General features: G+C 54.1%; 3 protein-coding genes across 5 annotated transcripts in view; all 3 read right to left on the bottom strand.

Annotated features, from left to right (window-relative positions):
• Positions 1 to 19,280, bottom strand: part of Btk29A (tyrosine-protein kinase Btk29A) — a 157,149-nt gene that overhangs the window by 93,643 nt on the left and 44,226 nt on the right. The gene's annotated exons all lie outside the window — the stretch shown is intronic.
• LOC117227513 (C-type lectin lectoxin-Thr1) lies at positions 43 to 1,730 on the bottom strand. Its single transcript, XM_033482813.2, has 3 exons — positions 1,421 to 1,730; positions 1,123 to 1,335; positions 43 to 1,037 (listed from the first exon to the last, which is right to left on the bottom strand). The coding sequence occupies exons 1-3, from the start codon at positions 1,527 to 1,529 to the stop codon at positions 610 to 612; spliced, it is 750 nt and encodes a 249-aa protein (XP_033338704.2). The 5' UTR covers positions 1,530 to 1,730; the 3' UTR covers positions 43 to 609.
• Positions 1,884 to 3,960, bottom strand: LOC117227514 (hemolymph lipopolysaccharide-binding protein). Its single transcript, XM_033482814.2, has 3 exons — positions 3,571 to 3,960; positions 3,201 to 3,431; positions 1,884 to 2,911 (listed from the first exon to the last, which is right to left on the bottom strand). The coding sequence occupies exons 1-3, from the start codon at positions 3,713 to 3,715 to the stop codon at positions 2,565 to 2,567; spliced, it is 723 nt and encodes a 240-aa protein (XP_033338705.2). The 5' UTR covers positions 3,716 to 3,960; the 3' UTR covers positions 1,884 to 2,564.

Raw genomic sequence — 19,280 nt, 5'->3', positions numbered from 1 at the left:
AGCACGGCCGGCGAACGCGAAGAATGAAAACGATTACATCAGTTTAATGTTATTGCTGTTATTATTTGAATAACTTTGAATATCAGATAAATATAGATGGTTTTAACGAAACGTCAAATAGGTATCGAACATCTCGAAAGATGCGAAACGGATATCGAAATTCTCGTAAAAGTCTCTGAAACTGGTATCGATACTTTTTGTAAGGTATCACAAATACAGGTACAGTAACGTCTCTCTAATCGACGCTCGGATTGTCCGCAGAACTGGACAATTCGGGAGGAGGAGATACGATTGTTCGAGCCTTGCGGGGTTCGTTTTTATAGTTACGAAATATATCAACGACTTATAAGAACGAGTCGCGGGGCTCGAACAATCGTATCTCCTCTTCCGAAATTGTCCATTTTTCTGCACAATCCGAGCGTCGGTTAGGGAGACATTACTGTATCGATGCTTACGCAGAGCTATCGAACGGGCATCGATGTCTCCGTAAGGTATTACAGAGGTATCGATGTACCATCTCTGAAGTATCAAAGTAAGCATCGATTCCTGAAGTATGATTATCGAAAATTGATACCGAGTGCATAAAATCTTGACGCGACTCGAAAATTCTTACCCGAACGAATTATCATCGTTGGTATCGGGACTCGTGGGATCGCGAGACACGCTTAAATGCGAATCGGGCCTTGACGGCAGGGTCGAATTAGCGGCGGAAAGGCCAAGGGGGCCCAAGGAATCGCACAAATTGATTTCGCAGACGAACGCGGCCTTGTGATTGCACGTGTAGTCGTCCGCCCCGAATTCGTTGATACGCGGCGCCCAGAGGATGGCGCAATGTTCCTGTCTGTTCCAATTGTCGGGCTCGCCCTTGGCCCACGGGTAATAGGCGAACCCGTCGACCATCTCGCCGGTCACGGTGGTCCAGGAGCCTTCCTCGTACAGATCGTGGAAGCCTAACCAGAGACCCGCCAACGACTCTTTGTCCATCCAGCCTCTGAACAGGGCTTCTTTTTCCGCGGAATCTAACAGGGCCAAGTTAGCTGGAAACGCAAACGTTCTTTTTACCCCGTTTCCCCGATTCGAAAAAAAACGCATGCCGTTGCGCGCGACCTCGGCGCGTCGTACCTCCTTCCATCATGCAAGCCTTTCGCGCTTCGTTCCAGGACACCTTGTCCCTCTGCAGCTTGTGGGCGCCCAAGCCTCGCGTGACAACGTAATCGTTCCTCTTCAAAGAGGGTGCGCACGAGATTTTGCCGGCGTTTTTCACGGACGTGGAGATCACGTACATTCGCTTGCCGAGCTCGTCGTCGTCCAAGCTGACGTCCGACAACGAACATACTAGAATCGAGAGCTACCAAGGTGAGTATCCCGAATCCCCGATAGACCGGCAACGTTCGCGAAACGACCGTAACATTGTAATCACCTTTCCTCTTGGAACACTCGCCGCCCCTTACCGAACCGTCGGCCTCGGCGGACGGGAAGAACGCGACGACGATGGCAAAAGCCAGGAACGGCAGCGAGAACTTCTGCATCTTCCGCGGACGATAAGACGAAGTCCGCGAGATTCTTCCGTCGGCTCGGTTAAACGTTCCCGTTGAATCGAATTCGGCGGACGCGCGTCGATCGCGACACCGACTGTTGTTGCACTGTTAGATTTCTCGCGCGGCTTCTTATATCGTTTTTCCTTCCGAATTAACGAGCCACTGAAACTGGCCGTTAAACGAGGCAGGCTAATTCGAACGCGCGATCGTAAACGCAACGGCGAACGGATAATATTTTGATTACGGAAGAAAAACGATAGGGAGCGATAAAAGATAAGGGAAACACCATCCGCATAATGGCATCGTTAATCCTGGCCACAGGGAGCGATTGTAATTGCGACGGAGAACGATCCCAGATAATTTTTATTGCGGAAGGAGAACGATATAGGGAACGATGAAAGATAAGAAAAATGTTTAAAGCGCTGTATCTTCAAAGTCCCCCCCGAAAAAAGACTGGAAGAGCTCGAGCACCGCTCTTCCTCGGGTCTTTCTAGCCCAACGAACCTATTACTTTCTCGAGTACGGAAGTGCATCGACCGATGCACCAGCGATTCGACCCGATCCGAACGGGGTCGCGTCGGTGCTCGTTTTCATCGCGAAAACGTGCGCAACCCACTCGGAACACTCTCGCGCGGGTTTTACAAACTCCATAAGAGCTACAACGTTCGTGAAAACGGTGCCCGCTCGAACGAAAGAGACGCGAACGGGATCGCAACGGTTTTGCTACATGAAATACAGAGTAATCTACAGGATCTTATAGCGTACGCTCGATCGCGAGCACGCCGTTGTAATAAATAATCGAAAAGTACAGTAACGTCTCCCTAACCGACGCTCAGACTGTGCAGACAAATGGACGATTCGGCAAGAGGAGATGCCATTATTCTTGCAACTCGTTTTTATAGTTGTTGACGATTCGCGATGTAACCGCAAGGATCGAACAATCGTCTCTCTTCTCCCTAAATTGTCCATTTTTCTGGACAATCTGTGCGTCGATTAGAGAGACATTGCTGTAATCGTTGTTCCGCCTTACGACAGCGTCGTATATTTTTCGAGCGAACCGACGAGCCTCGAAGCATCGCACAAGCTGATCTCGCAGATGAACGACTCCCTGATATCGCACCGGGCGTTGCTGATTCCTGCGGTCGTTCGCGTTCGCCAGAGAATGCCGCAGCGATGATTGTCCTCGCTGCTCGGCTGGTGCTTGGCCCACGGATAATAGCTCGTCGAGGCGATCCGTTCGCCGGCCAGATCGAGCCACGACCCTTGCTCGAAGAAATCGTGAATGCCTATCCAGATGCCGTCGATCGTCTCGTTGGTCATCCAGTTTCGAAACACCGCCTCTTTCTCCGCCGAGTCTATCACGGCTAACTGGCCTGCAAGACGATCGTCCTCGTTTATCTCTCGTCCCCCGCTTTCGCAATTTCGATCGAAAACAAGAATCGGCTCGCGACTCTTTTTCGGCTTCGCTCGATAACACGTTTCGCGTTCGCGCAATATAAGCGATATTCGGCTATCTAATTGTTTCGATATCGGCGTTAAACGGTGACCCGGCCGTTCCCGATAAACTCGATTCCGTCGAGCAAGTTCACCGACGATCGAGCTTCCGAGACGCGAGGCGCGAGACGCGAAGCTCTCGCGAGCGGAAAAGATTCGTTCAATTACCTCCTTCCGCCATGCAGATCTCTCGAGCTTCGTTCCACACGACCTTGTGCTTGAAAAGCTTCTGGGCCCCTATTCTCGGTCTCGGAATATAATCGTTCCTGTCCAAAGTGGTCACGCAATAGCCCCTCGGTCCTTGGAATACCGTCTGCGGGTTCGCGTTAATATAAAATACCTGTTGTGTGGCGTGATAATTGTTTCCGCCGTTCAGCGTGACTTTTTCGGCCGTGCATTCTGCAACCGAGAGCGTCCTACAGTTCTAATCGCGCCGATATTCGGAGCTTTTGCACCGCGAAAAACTTTGCACGCAAAGTCTAATCGAGAACGTTGCGCGAGAGAAATGACCGATTCTCGAAACAAGAATAATATTCACCTCCGAGAGTGACGCTCCGATTGTTTGCCTTGGCGAACTCTAAATTCTTTACGTCTTCCTCGTCGAACGCCGCGACGTCTTGGAACCCGAAAACGAAATGCGCCGTGATCGCGAGAGCGACGAACGGCGACGAGACGCTCTTCATTTCCGGTTTCTTCTGTCACCTCGATTGTCCGAATCGTTTGTCGAGTCGTCGATCGCGCGTGTTTCGTCGTTCGAACGCTCGCGATTGCCGGCTGTCGGATCCGACGTTGAACGGTCTCCGATCCTCGCTGATCCTCGCCGATTAATTATCTCGGACTCGTCGAACGTGCAACGGAAGCATCGAACGCGATCCGCATCGAGACGCTCGAGACTGAACTACGGACGTCGGTTGCGACGAGCGCGATCCGTTACACTTCTGCCATTTATATTCACCCTTGACCTCCTCCTCCAGATTTCATTAAACGCCGACCTTTCGCAGCCGGTCGATCGCGAGCGGGCGCCGGCACGCAGATATCATTGTCTTCTGGATAACGTTACGCAATGTTTTCGCAAACTTTCCCGAGCCGGTTCGACCACGTGTAATTGCATTCGAGCAGAGTAGTTTTCGATAGCACGCTTCGCGGAGCTTTTTGGACCACTGATCCTCTGCGTCGGATGACGCCTATCTGTTGACCTTTGACGGCGTCTGTTACGATATTCCGTCGCGTTCTCTTGTTGACGCGTTAAATCCCTGGAATTCCCTGGCCGAACCGACTCGATCGCGGCACAATGTAATCGACGATCGAATTCTGCAACATCTTCGCGCGCATTTTAATTCGACTCGGTCACGTGTTAACCGAAGAACAACAGCCGGTGATTAAGAGCATCGCGCGAAACGATCGGTATTCCCCCGAGAGCTATCGCCGAACGAGTTGTATAAGTTTCCTCGACGCTTCTATGTCCCGTGATCAGGCTTTCGATGCAGAAATCGAACGGTAATTTTTCCAACGTACCGAGACGTTCGGTTCGGGAACGTTTCGATGGCCAAGGATCGCTTCGGTGGAAGGGCTTTCGACCCTGTTTCGGAGCCAAATGGCCGATAGAGCGGCGACGACGACGGCGGTAGAAGGAATATTCGATCGAAAGTAGAATCGGACACGTCTTCGCGGACGAACGAGAAACAAGGAGCAGCCTGTATTTCCTCGGTGATCCCTCAAGCGGATATTACCGTCCCCGATCAGGGATACGGCGCGACGCCGATAACGTGGAACAAGGAGAAGGAAAGGGAGAGAAGGAGGTGCAACGCCAGTTTCACCGGAATATGGCGGTGCCTCGGCTCGGAATCGCATCCGGAGACACCCCCGGTCGGGGATGGGGCGGAGCGGGGAGGGCACAGACAAAGAGAATATAAAGTTGGTTACGTTCGGGATAAAAGTGGCCCGGACGTGTACGAAGAAATTGAACGGGAACCAGATAAAATCCTGCAAACGGATTCGGCTGACAGACGATCCGAGATGCTTCCGAGATGAAACGGAATCGATGAAGCGCGACGGGACGCGGCGCGACGAATCCGCAGAGAATTAGGCGAGCAGACGAATCTTCGCTCCCCGTGGCGCCCCTCGCTATCCTTATCGGTTCGTCGAATCTCTTTCGAATCGATGCTGCACCGTTTTCAGAGTCACTTAAAAGTATTCCATCGTGATTCCCGCGTATCGCTTGTGCCTGGCATCGATCGGGCGATACCTTTGCTCCGTTGTTCGACGTCGCTCGTCGCTCGCGTCTCCTCGCTGGTTCGTCTCGATATGAAAATTTCGAACGACATCACGGGAGAGTAACTTTCGGCCGTCCTCCGGTCAATCGTTATTCCGTTATCGACCGTTTCGACTGCAGCCTGCTCTAGGCGCGCCTTCCATAACCAGGCCGGCCGGGTAATCCTCGAGGGATTCTCGCCGGGTGCATCAGAAATTTCGCGATAACACCCGGTAGCATTCGGCGGATGGGCTCGGATGGGCTCGGATGGGTTTCCGGGGAGCGTCGAGGGCTCTCCGGGGCCTTGATTTCATCCTTAAGCGAGCGGAAAGAGCGACGAACGTCTCGGAGCCGCGAGCCGAGAGCGCGATGAATGTCGAGCGGCTCGAGCTGGGAGCGCGCGCGATCAACGTCTTAGAGCGAAAGACGGAGTGGAACGTGTTGGGTTTTGCCAAGCACAAAGCCGGACGAACGTCTCAGCCGAGAGGGTGGTTTCGTAAGATGAAAGCATGCACGGGGACGCGATTCTCCGATTTTGATTGCACCGAGGACGACGCGCGTCGGGAGCCGCGGGAAACCCGATGGACAAATATAAGTGTAGCCACGGCGGAGAGACGGAGCACCTTGCCGCGAGAATTACTGCTCCGCGGCGTTTCGCGGAAACGATTATCGGGCACAAATGATTTCCGATAAGGCGGCGGATCGACGAAACATTCCTGGGGAAAATCCCGGTTCGCGCAATATCCAGCCACTCGAACGCCGATCCATCCGCTCCGCGGAGAAATCGCGCAGCGATCGCGGACACGGCACTCGACCGGCAGTCCTCCCCGCGGATCCCGCGGAGTATCGCGAGCCAAGGTAGACCGCGAACGATCCCCGTTTAATTCGCCGATATTCAACTAACGGGCAACGCTGCGCCGGTTAAGAGAGATTAATCGCGGAGTTCGAAGAGGGCCATCGCCGCCATGCCGCGCCGCTAAAGAGTTCCATCCGAGCCTCGAGGGCGGCGGTCTCTCCTTCGTTCCGAGCGGCCGTTCAAACGAGACGGAATGCCAAAGAGAGAGAGAGAGAGAGAGAGAGAGAGAGAGAGAGAGAGAGCGTGCGAACGAACGAACCCGTTTCGAACTGGCTCGAAACTCGCTCGGAACCGCGCTCCGCAATGCTCGGCGCCGAAATCAGCCATCGGTTGGACGCTCTTCCGTAATCCAAACGGCATTCACGGAACCACAATTTCCTCTGGAAAGCGCCCCGCGTTTTCCTCCCTTCCCTGCGCCGAGCCAACCCTCCTATGCCATCCTCCAGCCGCCACCCCCGGTTCGGGTTGTAACCAGGCCGGGTAATCCAAAGGGGATTCCGCTCGACGCATCAGAAATTTCCGCGAGACGATTCCCGTGCTGCTCGTTCCTCTCCCTGTCGGCTCTTAAAACTCGTTCGGAATTGTCTCCGATGTCCGATCCCCGAACCTGCCGGGCCAACCACGATTCCATCTGCGGCAATCCGCGTGCGACGACGCGATACGTTGCCGTAAATCGATCAAGATTCGATCCAGCACCGTGGCCGATCGCAACGATGAATAAGGACGCGAGATATATTCGAGTCGAGAATATGGTCGGAAAAAGAAGCTGCCCTTGGAAGCGAACGGTGCACGCGAGTTCTCGTTCCCCGAGGAACGTCGAATCGAAGGAACAACGTTCCAGCAAGGAACATCAAATTCTACGCGCGACGATAGAGACAGCGTCAAGATATTAATTCCAGAGTAATTTCGGCAGTGCATAGGTTGGCAGTTCGCAGGAGGTAATTGTCCGCTCATTACCGGCTAAGCGAAATCATCGATCTACAGACGTTACCATTGTGTCATGCGTTTGTCCCGACGGCTACATTGTATGCTAGGCGGCAACAATGGCACCGCGAACTGTCCGAATCGTAACATTATTCCGAACGGCGCAGGAAACGGCTAATTCCGGCGCGGCATGGTTGATTAATTGGCCGCCGTTGTTGCGATCTTGGCATCTGGAAAAATTGTCCCTCCTGGACTCGAGATTGCCCAAACGATCGGAAACGGCGAAGTAGCACGAGGTCCGCGTGAACTGTAATCCTAATCGAGACACATTTCTCCGACGAGTTCGGCGGATTGCTCGATCGACGAAACGTATTTCAGCGGAACGCGGAGCGAACGAAGAACGTTCTCCGAAGAGACGAATCGTGATTTCTGCCAGGAAAAGATCGTTCGAATCGGCGAGAAAGTTTGTTCGGACAAACGCGTTTCGTCGAGACGAGCGTCACCCAAGCGAGCGGGTGACAAGAGGAGTTTGGTGTCGGCACGGTTGTCCGAAATAACCGAGAGAGCAGCGAGATCGTTGCGAGAGGTCCGAAAAGTTCGGTGGCGAATGTTTGGCCGATCGCGAGAAGCGGAACGATCAAAGAACGGTCCTTCGGTAGAAGCTCGTTCGCCGGAATGGCTCGGCACGACCGCGGCGACACCGTCGGCATTAATTTACCGAAATCGTTGACCCGAGCACCGACGAGTCGAGAGCACCGACGAGCCTCGTCGACCGTCGAGGCGGGAACACGGCAAACGAACTGAAAACGATGGAATCCCTGCGGGTCCCGCATCCGTTCCAAGTGTGAATCGTATCTTTACGCAGCCAGACGCTCCGAGGATCGTTCAACGAGCGTCCCTTTTAGGGGACAAATCGGTTTCCACAGAATTTGCGACGCGGCCCGCGATTCGTTCGCCGTTTCTTCTCGTCACCGTTTAATCGTTCGACGATTAACCCGCGCGCAAGGAAGAACGTACACCCTTCGCGGAACAATAACGAGGAATATTTCAAAGGCCGCGGCACCGTCGTTCCTCCGGTTTCAGCTCGATTAATCGCTTCTGCGGGGTCTCTTAAGATCCTCGCGTTAACATATCGCCGGAAAGACCGAACAAACTTTGCGGATTCGTCGCGCGAAGCTGGAACGCCGCTCGCCGGCGATTATCGCGAACAGCGTGGAATCGTCGCGAGAGAGTTTCGGAGAAAAGTTGCGAACGAGAAGAAGACGATGATTATCTCGGCGACGCGACCGCGACCGCGACGAATGTGAAAGAGTTGGAAACGCGAAGGTAGAAGCAGACGCGGAAAGGAGCGAGTTGATAAGCGTAGAAACGGCGCGAGTAGAGAGCGCGATAATCGTCAAAGGGTTACGGGAAGGACGCGCTGATAAACGTAGAAGCGTTGCGAGCGGGAACCGCGATAATCGTCAAAAGCGTTGCGAGTTGAAAGGACGGTAATCGTCGAACGGAACGCTTCGCGGCCAACGTTCTTTTTGTTCCGTTCCGTTTCGTTCCGTTTCGTTCCGTTCCTGGAACCGAACGGATCGTCCTCTGGTAGACCGAACGACAGCGACGTCTCGATCGTGCCAGCGGAAAGCGAATCGAACGGATATCGAAACGAACGGCAAGACGGATGGCTTTGTTGCGAAGACGGACGTCCCAAAAACTCGCGGCGGTAGAAACGAACGACGGCGTTGAAAATTAGGATTGCAACCGCGTTCGTTCGCGGACGGAACACGCGCGATGATCGAACGTTTTAGTTTCCAACGATCGAAGGGAATCTGGCGGACGCGCCGCTCGCGGGATCGCGAGGCTGTCCGCCGAATGGCTTCTCTTCGATATCGTAATTAATTCGCGAAACGCCGCGACGGCATCTCGAGAGGACGCGCGAGGGCTTAATTGGGTGACAGGAAGTCGGGGCTGATTAGCCGCGCGGAATATGGATGAACGGAGGGAGCGGCGGTAAGTAGATCGGGGATCTCCGTGATCGGACAAGAAACTTACGGTGATTAGAGAAATAGATGGAGCATCGTCCGAGCCCCTTTCAGCGGAGCGTGGTTCGTTTGTCGAACCGGAATGATTGATAACGGCGGTCGGCGTAAGAGGCGTGATCGATTGCCGCCGGAGTAACAAGCAGATTATGAGCCCGCGCGAACGGACCGGGATCGCGATTGATGCATCGCTTCGGAAACGTTGCTGGAACTGTCTTCGCCGGGGCAAACACCGAACAGAGTTGCATCGTCGCCTGGAAATGCCGTTTTTTGTATTTCAGAGGCATCGCGCGGACGCGGTTGGCGAAACAATCGTTGAATCGTTGCGCCGTACTTTTTCGGCTGTTCCGCGCGATATCAAAGATACCGAAACGCCTAATAGCGATGATAATAACAATAACGAATGCTAAATTGTCTTTTATCTTTTTTATCTTTTCCTGCGAAAGCAAAAGACAACGATCTCGCCACAAAGCGTCCGGGACTACTCGATCGTCGTTTCTCCGCCGCGCTTTCAGCGTTCGATAAACGCGCGGCTACAATCGAACGCGGAACACAATTTTCTCAGTGAAATTCCGAGCTCGATCTATTAGTCCGACGAACCTCGGGTCCCAATCTGCTCGCGGGATAGCAAGTTTGTTCCGGTCGAAACGATCGATCGTCGCCGTTCCAGTCTTCTCGTTAACCGGCGCCGTAGTTTCACTTTGCTTTCGGATCCGAGGATCAGGATCCGGGATCCGCGCGCGCGCGCATTGTTCTCCGAGGATATATCGTGGAATATAATGGAACGAAAAGGATTAACCGTGAACGCAAACAAAAGGAAACCGTATATCCCTAAGGCGCAGGAGGGTTGCGATATTCAGAAATCCGGCGGGGCAGTCGGACGACTGCATCGCGGAGGATCCATTACGTTCGAAATCCGCTGCTGGCTATCTTAATAATCCCACTCGGCATTACCATTCGACAGGCTAATGGCTCGGCCCGCTGGATACCGACTGCAATACGGTTTATTGGCAGCGGGACGGGGCGGGATCGTTCCTATCGAATTTCTGCAACAACGGCGACGATTCGCTCGCTCGCTCGCTCGTTCTGCGAGCCACGCGATTTCGTCGGACCGTCCATCGTCTCTCCCGTTGGCTCGACGAATCCTCTTCCGTGCCCTTCCACGAACAACGACGCACCGACCGACGCGTTCATTCGCTACGATAGCGTGTGTTCTCCGATTTCGAATCGAAGCGAGCCTCCCGATGAAATCCGACCACTTGCGCGGGCGAACTCCGCGCCGCCGATGCAACGGCGGGCATTGTTTCTGGCACGGATACAAAAAAGGATCGCACCGACCTGGTTAGCGAGAGAATTGGATAGCCGAGGGATCGAGCTATTAGACACGGTCGATGGGGGGAAAGCAGAATTCGAGAGAGTCGAACGAGTCGGCGGGAAATTATTCTACGGAGGACCGTCGTTCGGTTGCCAGGTACGGGATACGAGATTCCGAGCGTGGGAGTGTTCCAGGGATGAGAACGAACGCAATCAGACCCGATGCATAGTCAAACAGACTAGCCGGGCCTTCGGGGAGAGCTCGAGCCTCGGCTCGAGGTTGCCGGGGGAAGAAAACCGAAGCTATCAGCCGTGTCCCCGGCTGCTTCCAGGGGTCTTAATCTGCCGTGACACCGCGCGCCCGCCAACTAAGTCAACGGGAACTGGCGCAGCCCATTACCGGCAGACGTATTATTAACCATTTGCCGAGGTAGAACGTAACCGGCCGCGAATCTAACCCAGCATTTGCATAATACGGAGACAGGCGGACGTGCGCCGTTACCCTAATGCCGGCCCGTTCAACGGCTCGTTCAACGGCCCGCTCGATGTTCCCCGCTCGTCGGAATCGCTCCTCGTCGCTTCGGAGGAAAAAAAGGATCGCGTGACAACGAGGAATCGAGCCCACCGCGGATTAATCCACCGATTGATAATGGCGTGTCGGACGAGCCGGAGATTCCGTGGGATCGGCCGTTTATGCGCTCGTTTCCGTCCTCTTGTTTGCTTCGACCCGCGAAATCGGCGACGCGGATCGATGAGAAGCAGGTGGCCCGAACGAGTCCCGAGGAAAGAGCACGCGAGGAACGATCCTCGGATCCGTGAAACACCGCGGGGACATAAAATACAATGGCGGATCGGTAGCCGGCCGATATTTCCGGCTGCATGGAACGAGCCCGAGCTACGTGACCGCGCGCCGGACGAAAACCGAGGAGCGATCAGGGTTAGCAGAGCCCGAGTCCTGAAACGCACGGCGTCGGGTGCATCCGAGCGTTTTCAATAAGTTGCACTCGACGGGCAGCCTCGTCGAGCGCAGTTTCGGTGCCGCCATCGATCCCGCGAGATCACCGCGTCGGCCCCGAGATACGCTGCAATTCCGCAGCCGGTCTGCCGTGTCGCGACGTGCCGTGCCGTCCCTCCGCGTTTTTTAAACCGCATCCCCGAACACGCGGTATCCTCCACCAGCGCGGACCTCGGATCCAACCGGAATTCGAAATGCGACGGATTCGACACCCTGGCGAACCACCGGCCATCAATTTCTGCGAGCCGGTGGATGCTCGACCGAACTCCGTTGGACACCCCAAGGGCTGCATACCAAAGTGCCTCCGCGGCATTGCGACCCCTTGCTTTTCTCGGGTGCTTTCTTCGGCCGCTGTCGACCCTTCGCAGATGTTTCATGCTTTCGAGAAGAACCGTGCATCTTTGCGACGCCGAATCCCCGGGAACGCCGGCTTTGGAACGAAATCCCTCGGACGCGATGCTAACCGATCGAGCTAACGCCAATTTGCGCTCGCCGATCCGAAGATCGGACACTCGCCGCTCTCGTGTGATAGGTACAGAAGAAACAAACTCGAAAATATCTTGGAAGCGCACAAATCCAAACGGTATTCCCGCCACTTTCGAACGTAGCATTTCATCTTGGAAGCTTTCCAGCGAAGAGCACTCGGCGCGCGAATGTCTGTTGAAAAACAGCCGAACAATAAAAATGCTTCACCATTGAAAATGGTAAACGAGTCACGAAAATACTGGCGACGCGAAGAAGTATGAGAATTATACGCGCATATGTACGTGTATATGTACGTGCATATGCAGTGCGCCCGCCATGTTTCACATTCGGCTGGAGCGATTCGCGTATTCGCGGACAACGCTCTCTCTCTCTCTCTCTCTCTCTCTCTCTCTCTCTCTCTCTCTCTCTCTTTCTCTGTCTCTGGTGCTGCTAGGCGAAGCCCTTTCACGGAGCCGAGCGAATTTTCCTTAAAAATGGAAGCAGCGAAAGTGCATTCGCCAGACGTACTTGTCGGCGGCGCATCCGCGATACAGAGCCGGATGTTCCCCTTTATTTTTAGTACACGGCGATGCGATACGTCACGTCTGAAATATTCCATCCCCGGACAGCCTCGATCCGTCGCCTCTCGTCGCGCCGTGCAGCATCGGTGAAATGCACCGAGCATAGAAATTTCTCGTCGATGTATTTCGAACACCGCTTCGTTTCGCGTTCCGTAGCGGAATTCGCGTTCGACGTCGACGGCGATCGAACCCATTGCAAATTAATTCTCGCCCCGCTGTTTCGTCGTTTCGCGAACTCGAATTTCGTCGACCGGGACGTTAATAAACTGCGCGCATGGCATGCGCAATTAACTTAACTGTGCGCCATCGATCCTGTTTGTTAAGAAAGTGCCGAATTCGCCGGGGAGCGAAGGAGCTGGCATCTCCTTCGTCCGCCTCTTCCGAAGCCTTTCAACGGAATCTAGTAAACGATTTCGAACGAGAGAGAGAGATAGAGAGAGAGAGAGAGAGAGAGAGAGAGAGAGAGAGAGGGAGAAGCGGTTGACAAGAAATTGATGGTTCCCGGAGGGAAGACGCGTCGATCAGGCACGTCGCGTTTCTACGTGCCGGTTTTTATCGGCGCGCCATCTGAAATGGAAAACACATTCCGGTATTTTTCCTCCGCGGGGCCCGCGCGTTCGCCGCGCATCCAAAGTACTTTTCTCCCCGGCGAAGGTCATGAATAAAATCAATCGGCGCGGCTGCCGCGCGACGATTTTCCTACAAATACGGGGGGCCAACTGTGTCGAAATCCTCGAGCAAACCGAGCGGACGATATCGATCTCGGCTGTCACCGGTGCATTACCGAATAACCGGCAAGAATCCTCGCTCGCGAAATGTAAAGCAGAGCAGAGCGGAGAGCTCTCGGTTCTCGCGCCGATTTACAGCGGAACCGACGCGTCGCGTCGCCGGAATTCGCATCCGACGATTTTACGTTGAAATAATTCTTGCTTCTCCGAACCCTGTTCCAAACATTTTCATCCTCTCGCGTCGAAAACCCTACTGCCAACTATGAAACGGAGTCTTAAAGAACCGAGGGAACTCTTGGAGAACATAACGATTGCTCCGAGAGGGCGCCAAACGCGGACTCGCGGGGCCAATTGGGACTCACGGTATAAATATATTGTTATTCGATTATTTGGTTCAGTCGAGAGAAGAGGTCGGTCGGGAGAGCAACGGGAGACATCGCGAATCGAGGGTCGACTGGTTCGAGCAAAAAGATGCCACCCACGCGGCGAAACGAGAATCGTGGAAAGCCAGAGATACAAACGCCATCGATGCATCAACAGGCGCGGATTAACGCGACGCTCCGGGTCAGACGAACGTAACCGATCGAGTTATCAGGAGAAGTAAATGAACGCGGCTTTGATATCGGACTTATCGACGCGGTGCAGGCGGACCAGACTTCTCTTCCCTTTTTTCGCCCCTTTTTTATCGTGCCCGGCTCGTTGGACTTTCTCTCTCTCTCTCTCTCTCTCTCTCTCTCTCTCTCTCTCTCTCTCTCTCTCTCTCTCTCTCTCTCTCTTTATTTCCCGCTTCTGCTCTTTCTCTCTTTCCCTTCCGCTATTCGTGTACCCAACAATCGAGGGAAACGCTGCGAGCACCGAGCAATTAGTTGGTTGAACCGGATAGCAGTGATTAATCGGCGGCATTAGGCGGGCCCGTTTTCAGAGAAGCGACGATCGGCTGCGACTCGTGCATCAAACCGCGTTGCTCCGGCTCCGCCTCCGCCTCCTCTTCCTCCGCAGCCTGCGACCCGTTTACGTCCCCGATTAATTGCCGTAAGCCGAAATAATCGCGGCAATTTGACGCGGGAAAGGTGTCGCGCGGCAACGCGGTATAATTCGTTCGGGCCGCGATTTATTTCGCCCGGGAGCCGTCTCTTGGCTGCGAGCGAGCCCGGAAGCGGCGCCCCTTTTTCCTCGGTCGTCCGCAAAACCGAGGAACCTCTTCGAATATCCGTTCCTTGGTCGATTCTTATTCGACGAAGAACAAATAATCGGAGACCGCGCGAGAGATCTTCTTCTAGAAGATCTCAAATTGCCTAATGTTTAAATTCCGCCGTATCGGCGTCTCGGTTCCCACGGCGCGATCCGAGAAATCGTCGCAAGATTTCGATCACGTCCCACGCGCGTAGATTGCGATCAGCTGTCGCCCGAGTCGTCGATCTACGCGGAAATGAAGACAAACGATCGCGGGAACTGCGAGTCGCGTACGGGTCGCGTTAATCGCGTCCGAAATCAATGGGTCGCTACGAAGGATCCGCGATCGAGCGCGTGATCCACGTTTCAACGGGAAACGGGTCCCGAGATGCGCGATCCGTCCGCGGGTTGTGCGATAAACGACCCCCGAGATGCGCGATCCGTCCGGATGATAAACAGCCCCCGAGCCGTGGCACTCGGCTCTAGGTGACGATAAATAGTCCGGGGATCCATAATCCGTGTGTACTCGAGGATTAATCGTCCAAAGACCCCTGGCCCCGTCCATAGATCACAACGCGCAGGACTCGGGACGTACGATCCGTGTAAACGTCGCAACAAATGATCTCGGCGCGCATAATCCTCGTGTAATCAACTATTAACGCGCGGTCTATTCGCCGATCGATCTCGGAAGTCGATTAAACCCGTCGGTTTAGCGGAGGGTGCCAGGCTGGAGCAGCGGCAGCGATCGCCGCGATCGTTGCGCGATCGAGAGTTCTCGAGGCAGCAGAATTATTCGCGAAAAATCCGGTTAGAAGCGTCGCGAGCAATCCGACGACCTATTATTCGCGGATCGATCACCGGCTGCGGATTTACAATCCGCGGGATTTACGTCGCCGGCGAAATTATTTGTTCCGCACAGTTTTTCGATACTGCCGGGCTTAACGATCCGATTTCAAAGCGAATTACAGACACCGCGCGGTTCCCCGGTCGCGGAGCTCCCTCGCGACCCGATATTAAACACCGGTGCACCGCGAGAGTGCAACCTGCCGTCGATGAAAACAGAAAAAAAAAACACGATCACCGTGGCACACGAGCACTTCCCCGCGGAATTATTAGGCATCCGGCACGCGTATATAATTTCCCGGAATATTCGAGCGTGGATCGTGTTCCGATTACGCTTTGATCGCCGTTCGATTGCCCGAATTACGGTCTTAGCGTTCTGGAAATTACAGGTTCGATCGTTCGCGCGACAAAGGGTGGCCGAAGCGAATTAAAGGAAACCGAATGTTCGCGATTAAAGGCGAAACATCGAGAATTCCCGGAGCTCGCGGAATTCCGTTCGAAAGAACGGCCCCGCAATCTCATCCGGCAGCGGCCGAAAATAAACGAAAAATCGCCGACAAAAGATCCAACAAACGCCGCGCTAGTCGCGTAAAAAGTTGAATAAATGAAAAAGCTTCTCTCGACCCGGTTCCGCCGGGCGAGGCTGTTCTCCCTTCACAATTAGAGCCCCAACACATCGTCCACTCCATTAAAAAATTACTAAACACACTTACCGTTTGCGGAGGCTGTTCCCGCTTTGGTTGCCGCAGTGCCGCTTCAACGGCAACACGCGTCCAATTACACTTGGCCGTCGCACTGCACGCGAATAACTCGAGCCGGCTGCGAATCACCGAATCTCGCACAATATCACCGTATCACCGAATTCTTCGCCACTCGAGCGTCGAGCGTCGCGCGGCACTCCCGTTTAATGCCTCGCGCGTTCGATCGTTCCGCGAAAATCCAAAATACGTTGGCTGAAAAACGCCGATAGGAAAAATGATCTTCGAAAAACCGGATCGCTCTCCTCGACGTTTCTCGCGACCGCCGGCGCTTTCGTCGATCGTTCGAACGAACTGCGAACCAACGACGGTTCGACGACGGTTCAACGACGCAACCAATGACGATAACAATTAGATTCTCGAGGGCGAGGGGGTTAAACCGGTTCCCTCGATTTCGGCAGAGAGCGAAGAGACTCGAGGCGAGGGTGACGGAGCGCGAAGATGCCGCGTGCTTGCAATCGCTGTGCGCCGTTCGGATAAATATTTGAGGACATTTCTCAAATTAGAGCGCGTCCAGCCATCGGCTAAATATTTGCCGCGGCGCGAACATTAACGCGCCGGAGCTCGATTAACTTTCCGTTTGGCAAAATGCGAACGGCATCTATCGTTCCGAGCGCCGCGCGTTGCACAGGACTCGCATCGTCTCGTCCAGGATCGAGAGAATTTATAGTTTTTTCGCGCGGTCCGATTTCGCGGCTGTCGCAGCGCCGAGTAAGCTGCAACGACATATTTTAATGCTGTCCGCTGCCTTTAACGAGAGAAACGAGTATCGGGCATGGTTCGGGCTTTGAAAGTTGCCCGGTGGAAGCGAGCAGCAATTCTGAACGAGAATTATTTGCTCGCGGGGCTCGTAACGATGCTAATTAAACTTTTTAGAGCTAGCGCCGCTGATATTTGTCGAATCGATCTCCCTCGGACCGTCGGGGAAATAATATCCGTTTCCCGATTCCAAGTTCTGGCGGCGAATCGTAAACAAACGAAATTTTCTATCCAAGAATTCGGTATCTTATCGCGTAGAACGAACGACGATGGCTTATGACGGATATCTCTGATATTTTGCGCGATGCGCGTAAGATTGCCTACAACGACATCGGTTTGCCAACAATTCTTCTCCGCTTTTCCTCGTAGTTTCCGGCGACTCGGAGCGGAATTTCTACGATCGCGTTCCGCTTAACAGAAACAAAGCCCGTATCTATGGTTCTACGAAACAATTGACGCGCGCGCGCGCGGGTTTATCAGAAGAGCGGAACGAGCTCGGGAAACCACTCACCCGTTGCCGTGTAACTCGATTTGCCCCGATGGGTACTCACCTGGAACAGAAAACGAATGTAAATGTATTAAAATTGAAGCTTTCAGGGTAATGCGCGACTGCGAAGCAAGAAGAAAAGCCGAGGAGGGAAGCTTTGCTCGGACCGCGGCGGCAAGCCGCTTCGAAACAGCGAATTTTATTAAAAACAATTTGCCGCGCGTTCTTCTAGCTTATTTATGACTGTCCGATCGAACCGCGCCTTCGTTGTCGAGGCACCGAACAAACGGGAGCCAGAACCGCGAGAAAGAGAGCGATAAAGAGAGCGATAAAGAGAGAGAGAGCGCGCGAGTAAGCAATGCAAGGGAGAAAAGAGCGAAAAAGAAGAACAAAGTCCACGGGAGCGCAGCATGTTTGCCGATGGGATTTTCGTTTAGAATAAATGTCGCGATGGCGGATGGCGAACGGGGAGCCGGGGAACAGGGGACGGGTACGGTTTGACGGGTTAACAACGCGACGATTTTGTCGACGAGCGCCGCGAGCACGCATTAAAAAAGTTCCGTGTGCCGTTCGTTAAAATAGAGAGAGAGAGAGAGAGAGCGAGAGAGAGAGCGAGAGAGCGGTATTTCGTGTAATGCGCGCTTTTCATTTCGTATATTTCGCCTCTCCACCTGTCGGTCGTCCGTCCGTTTGTCCATCGGTCCGCGCGCGCGCGCGCGTCTATGTTTCTTCCTTTTCTTTCCTCGTTTTCATTTTTTCGGCTTTGTTCGTCCCCCCTCTTCCTGGCCGTGGTGGTCTTTTTCCTCCCGGAACGAGAGACTGTAATGGATTTTACGAGGATCTTCCGTCCAGAAATGAATGTCGTTAATGCTTTTCCGTCGCTCGTTACCCAAACGCTTTTTATCAAATGAATCGCGAGCCGCCGCGGCGCCGTTCTTAGTTCCGAGCGCGTACGTTGCCTAGCAGTGGATTGGCCGAGTAGACTACGAAATTTGTGCAGCTTTTATGCGCCGAGGCCATTCAGCGTCGAAACAGAAACGAAGGAATTTTAGAAGGCCTTTTTCAACTCGGTTTACGTTTGTCAGGGGCGCCGACGCCGGGAAGAGAGGGTCGAAACTCGGGTTTGGCTTCTCCGGTGCGAAGTGCTAATTTCTCTTTCCTACACGCTATTCGTCTCGTTGATTCCTCGCGAACCGAATATCGGTTCGATTTCGAACAGTTTTTGTAACGTTGCAGCATCGGTGAGCTATTCTCGCGGGCGCACACAGACACCGTCGAACAGAATCTTCGGCATTAACATCTCGTTCGCGAACTCTCCAAGAAGCATCCTGAACTCGCTGGAGAATCCATCGGACTATTAACCAGCCAATCAAACTTTCGCGGCGCCGCGCGGGAGAAGAAAAAGGCCGAGAAGGGGAGAGAACAGAGTCGCCGAAAAAAGAAGCGCCGATCCCGATCGCGCGACTCGAGAACGAAATCCGTGTGAAAAGGACCCCGATGGGGGAGGAAACGAGGGCCGAGAAGAAAGTTCCAAAATAGGCCGGGTACTTAACCGGCGAGTCGATGGGCGGCGAAGGCGGCCGAGGGGCGGGCCGGGGCGTGGACGTGGGAAGGATTGAAAACGCGTTTATCTATCCTCGTCGTAGCATCGCGTCGGTCCGTCGCCGGGAGAGCCGAAGAGTGCGGAAGAGAGCGAGGAGACGAGAGAGTTTCCTTTTATCACCTTTTACCAGTAGGCGCGCGACCGGCGCGAAGCGACATCGAGTCGTGACATCGACGGAAGCGAAAAGGCATAATGCCGGAGGAGCGAGGGGCCGAGAGGGCAGAGGGTGTCGGGAGGACGAGAAGAGGCCAGGGCCGACCGTGGAACGGGGTATCAAGTTTTAACGAGGTCCCCAGTGTTCGGACACGCGGCCGGATGGGCACTTCGCAGACACAAAGACGCCGAAAACGGAATTTCAGACGTTTCTTGCCAAGGACAACGGTCCTCGAGCCCTCGTCGTCCACGGTTTTCCCGATGGTTATAGCCCACTGGGTGCTGCTGGACGGTTCCAAGGGTGCGACGCG

This window comes from Megalopta genalis, chromosome 5, assembly GCF_051020955.1.
Source record: "Megalopta genalis isolate 19385.01 chromosome 5, iyMegGena1_principal, whole genome shotgun sequence".
Classification (NCBI taxonomy): Eukaryota; Metazoa; Arthropoda; class Insecta; order Hymenoptera; family Halictidae; genus Megalopta; species Megalopta genalis.
Note: the sequence above shows the minus strand (reverse complement) of the source record. Positions and strands in the feature narration are given on the sequence as shown.

Coding starts and splice junctions, on each gene's coding strand:
- LOC117227513 (XM_033482813.2), bottom strand. CDS start 1,529: ATGCAGAAGTTCTCGCTGCCGTTCCTGGCTTTTGCCATCGTCGTCGCG. Junction 1,336..1,420: donor CGAGTGTTCCAAGAGGAAAG/GTGATTACAATG, acceptor TCTCGATTCTAG/TATGTTCGTTGTCGGACGTC. Junction 1,038..1,122: donor GGCTTGCATGATGGAAGGAG/GTACGACGCGCC, acceptor TTGCGTTTCCAG/CTAACTTGGCCCTGTTAGAT.
- LOC117227514 (XM_033482814.2), bottom strand. CDS start 3,715: ATGAAGAGCGTCTCGTCGCCGTTCGTCGCTCTCGCGATCACGGCGCAT. Junction 3,432..3,570: donor TCGGAGCGTCACTCTCGGAG/GTGAATATTATT, acceptor TCTCGGTTGCAG/AATGCACGGCCGAAAAAGTC. Junction 2,912..3,200: donor GATCTGCATGGCGGAAGGAG/GTAATTGAACGA, acceptor ATCGTCTTGCAG/GCCAGTTAGCCGTGATAGAC.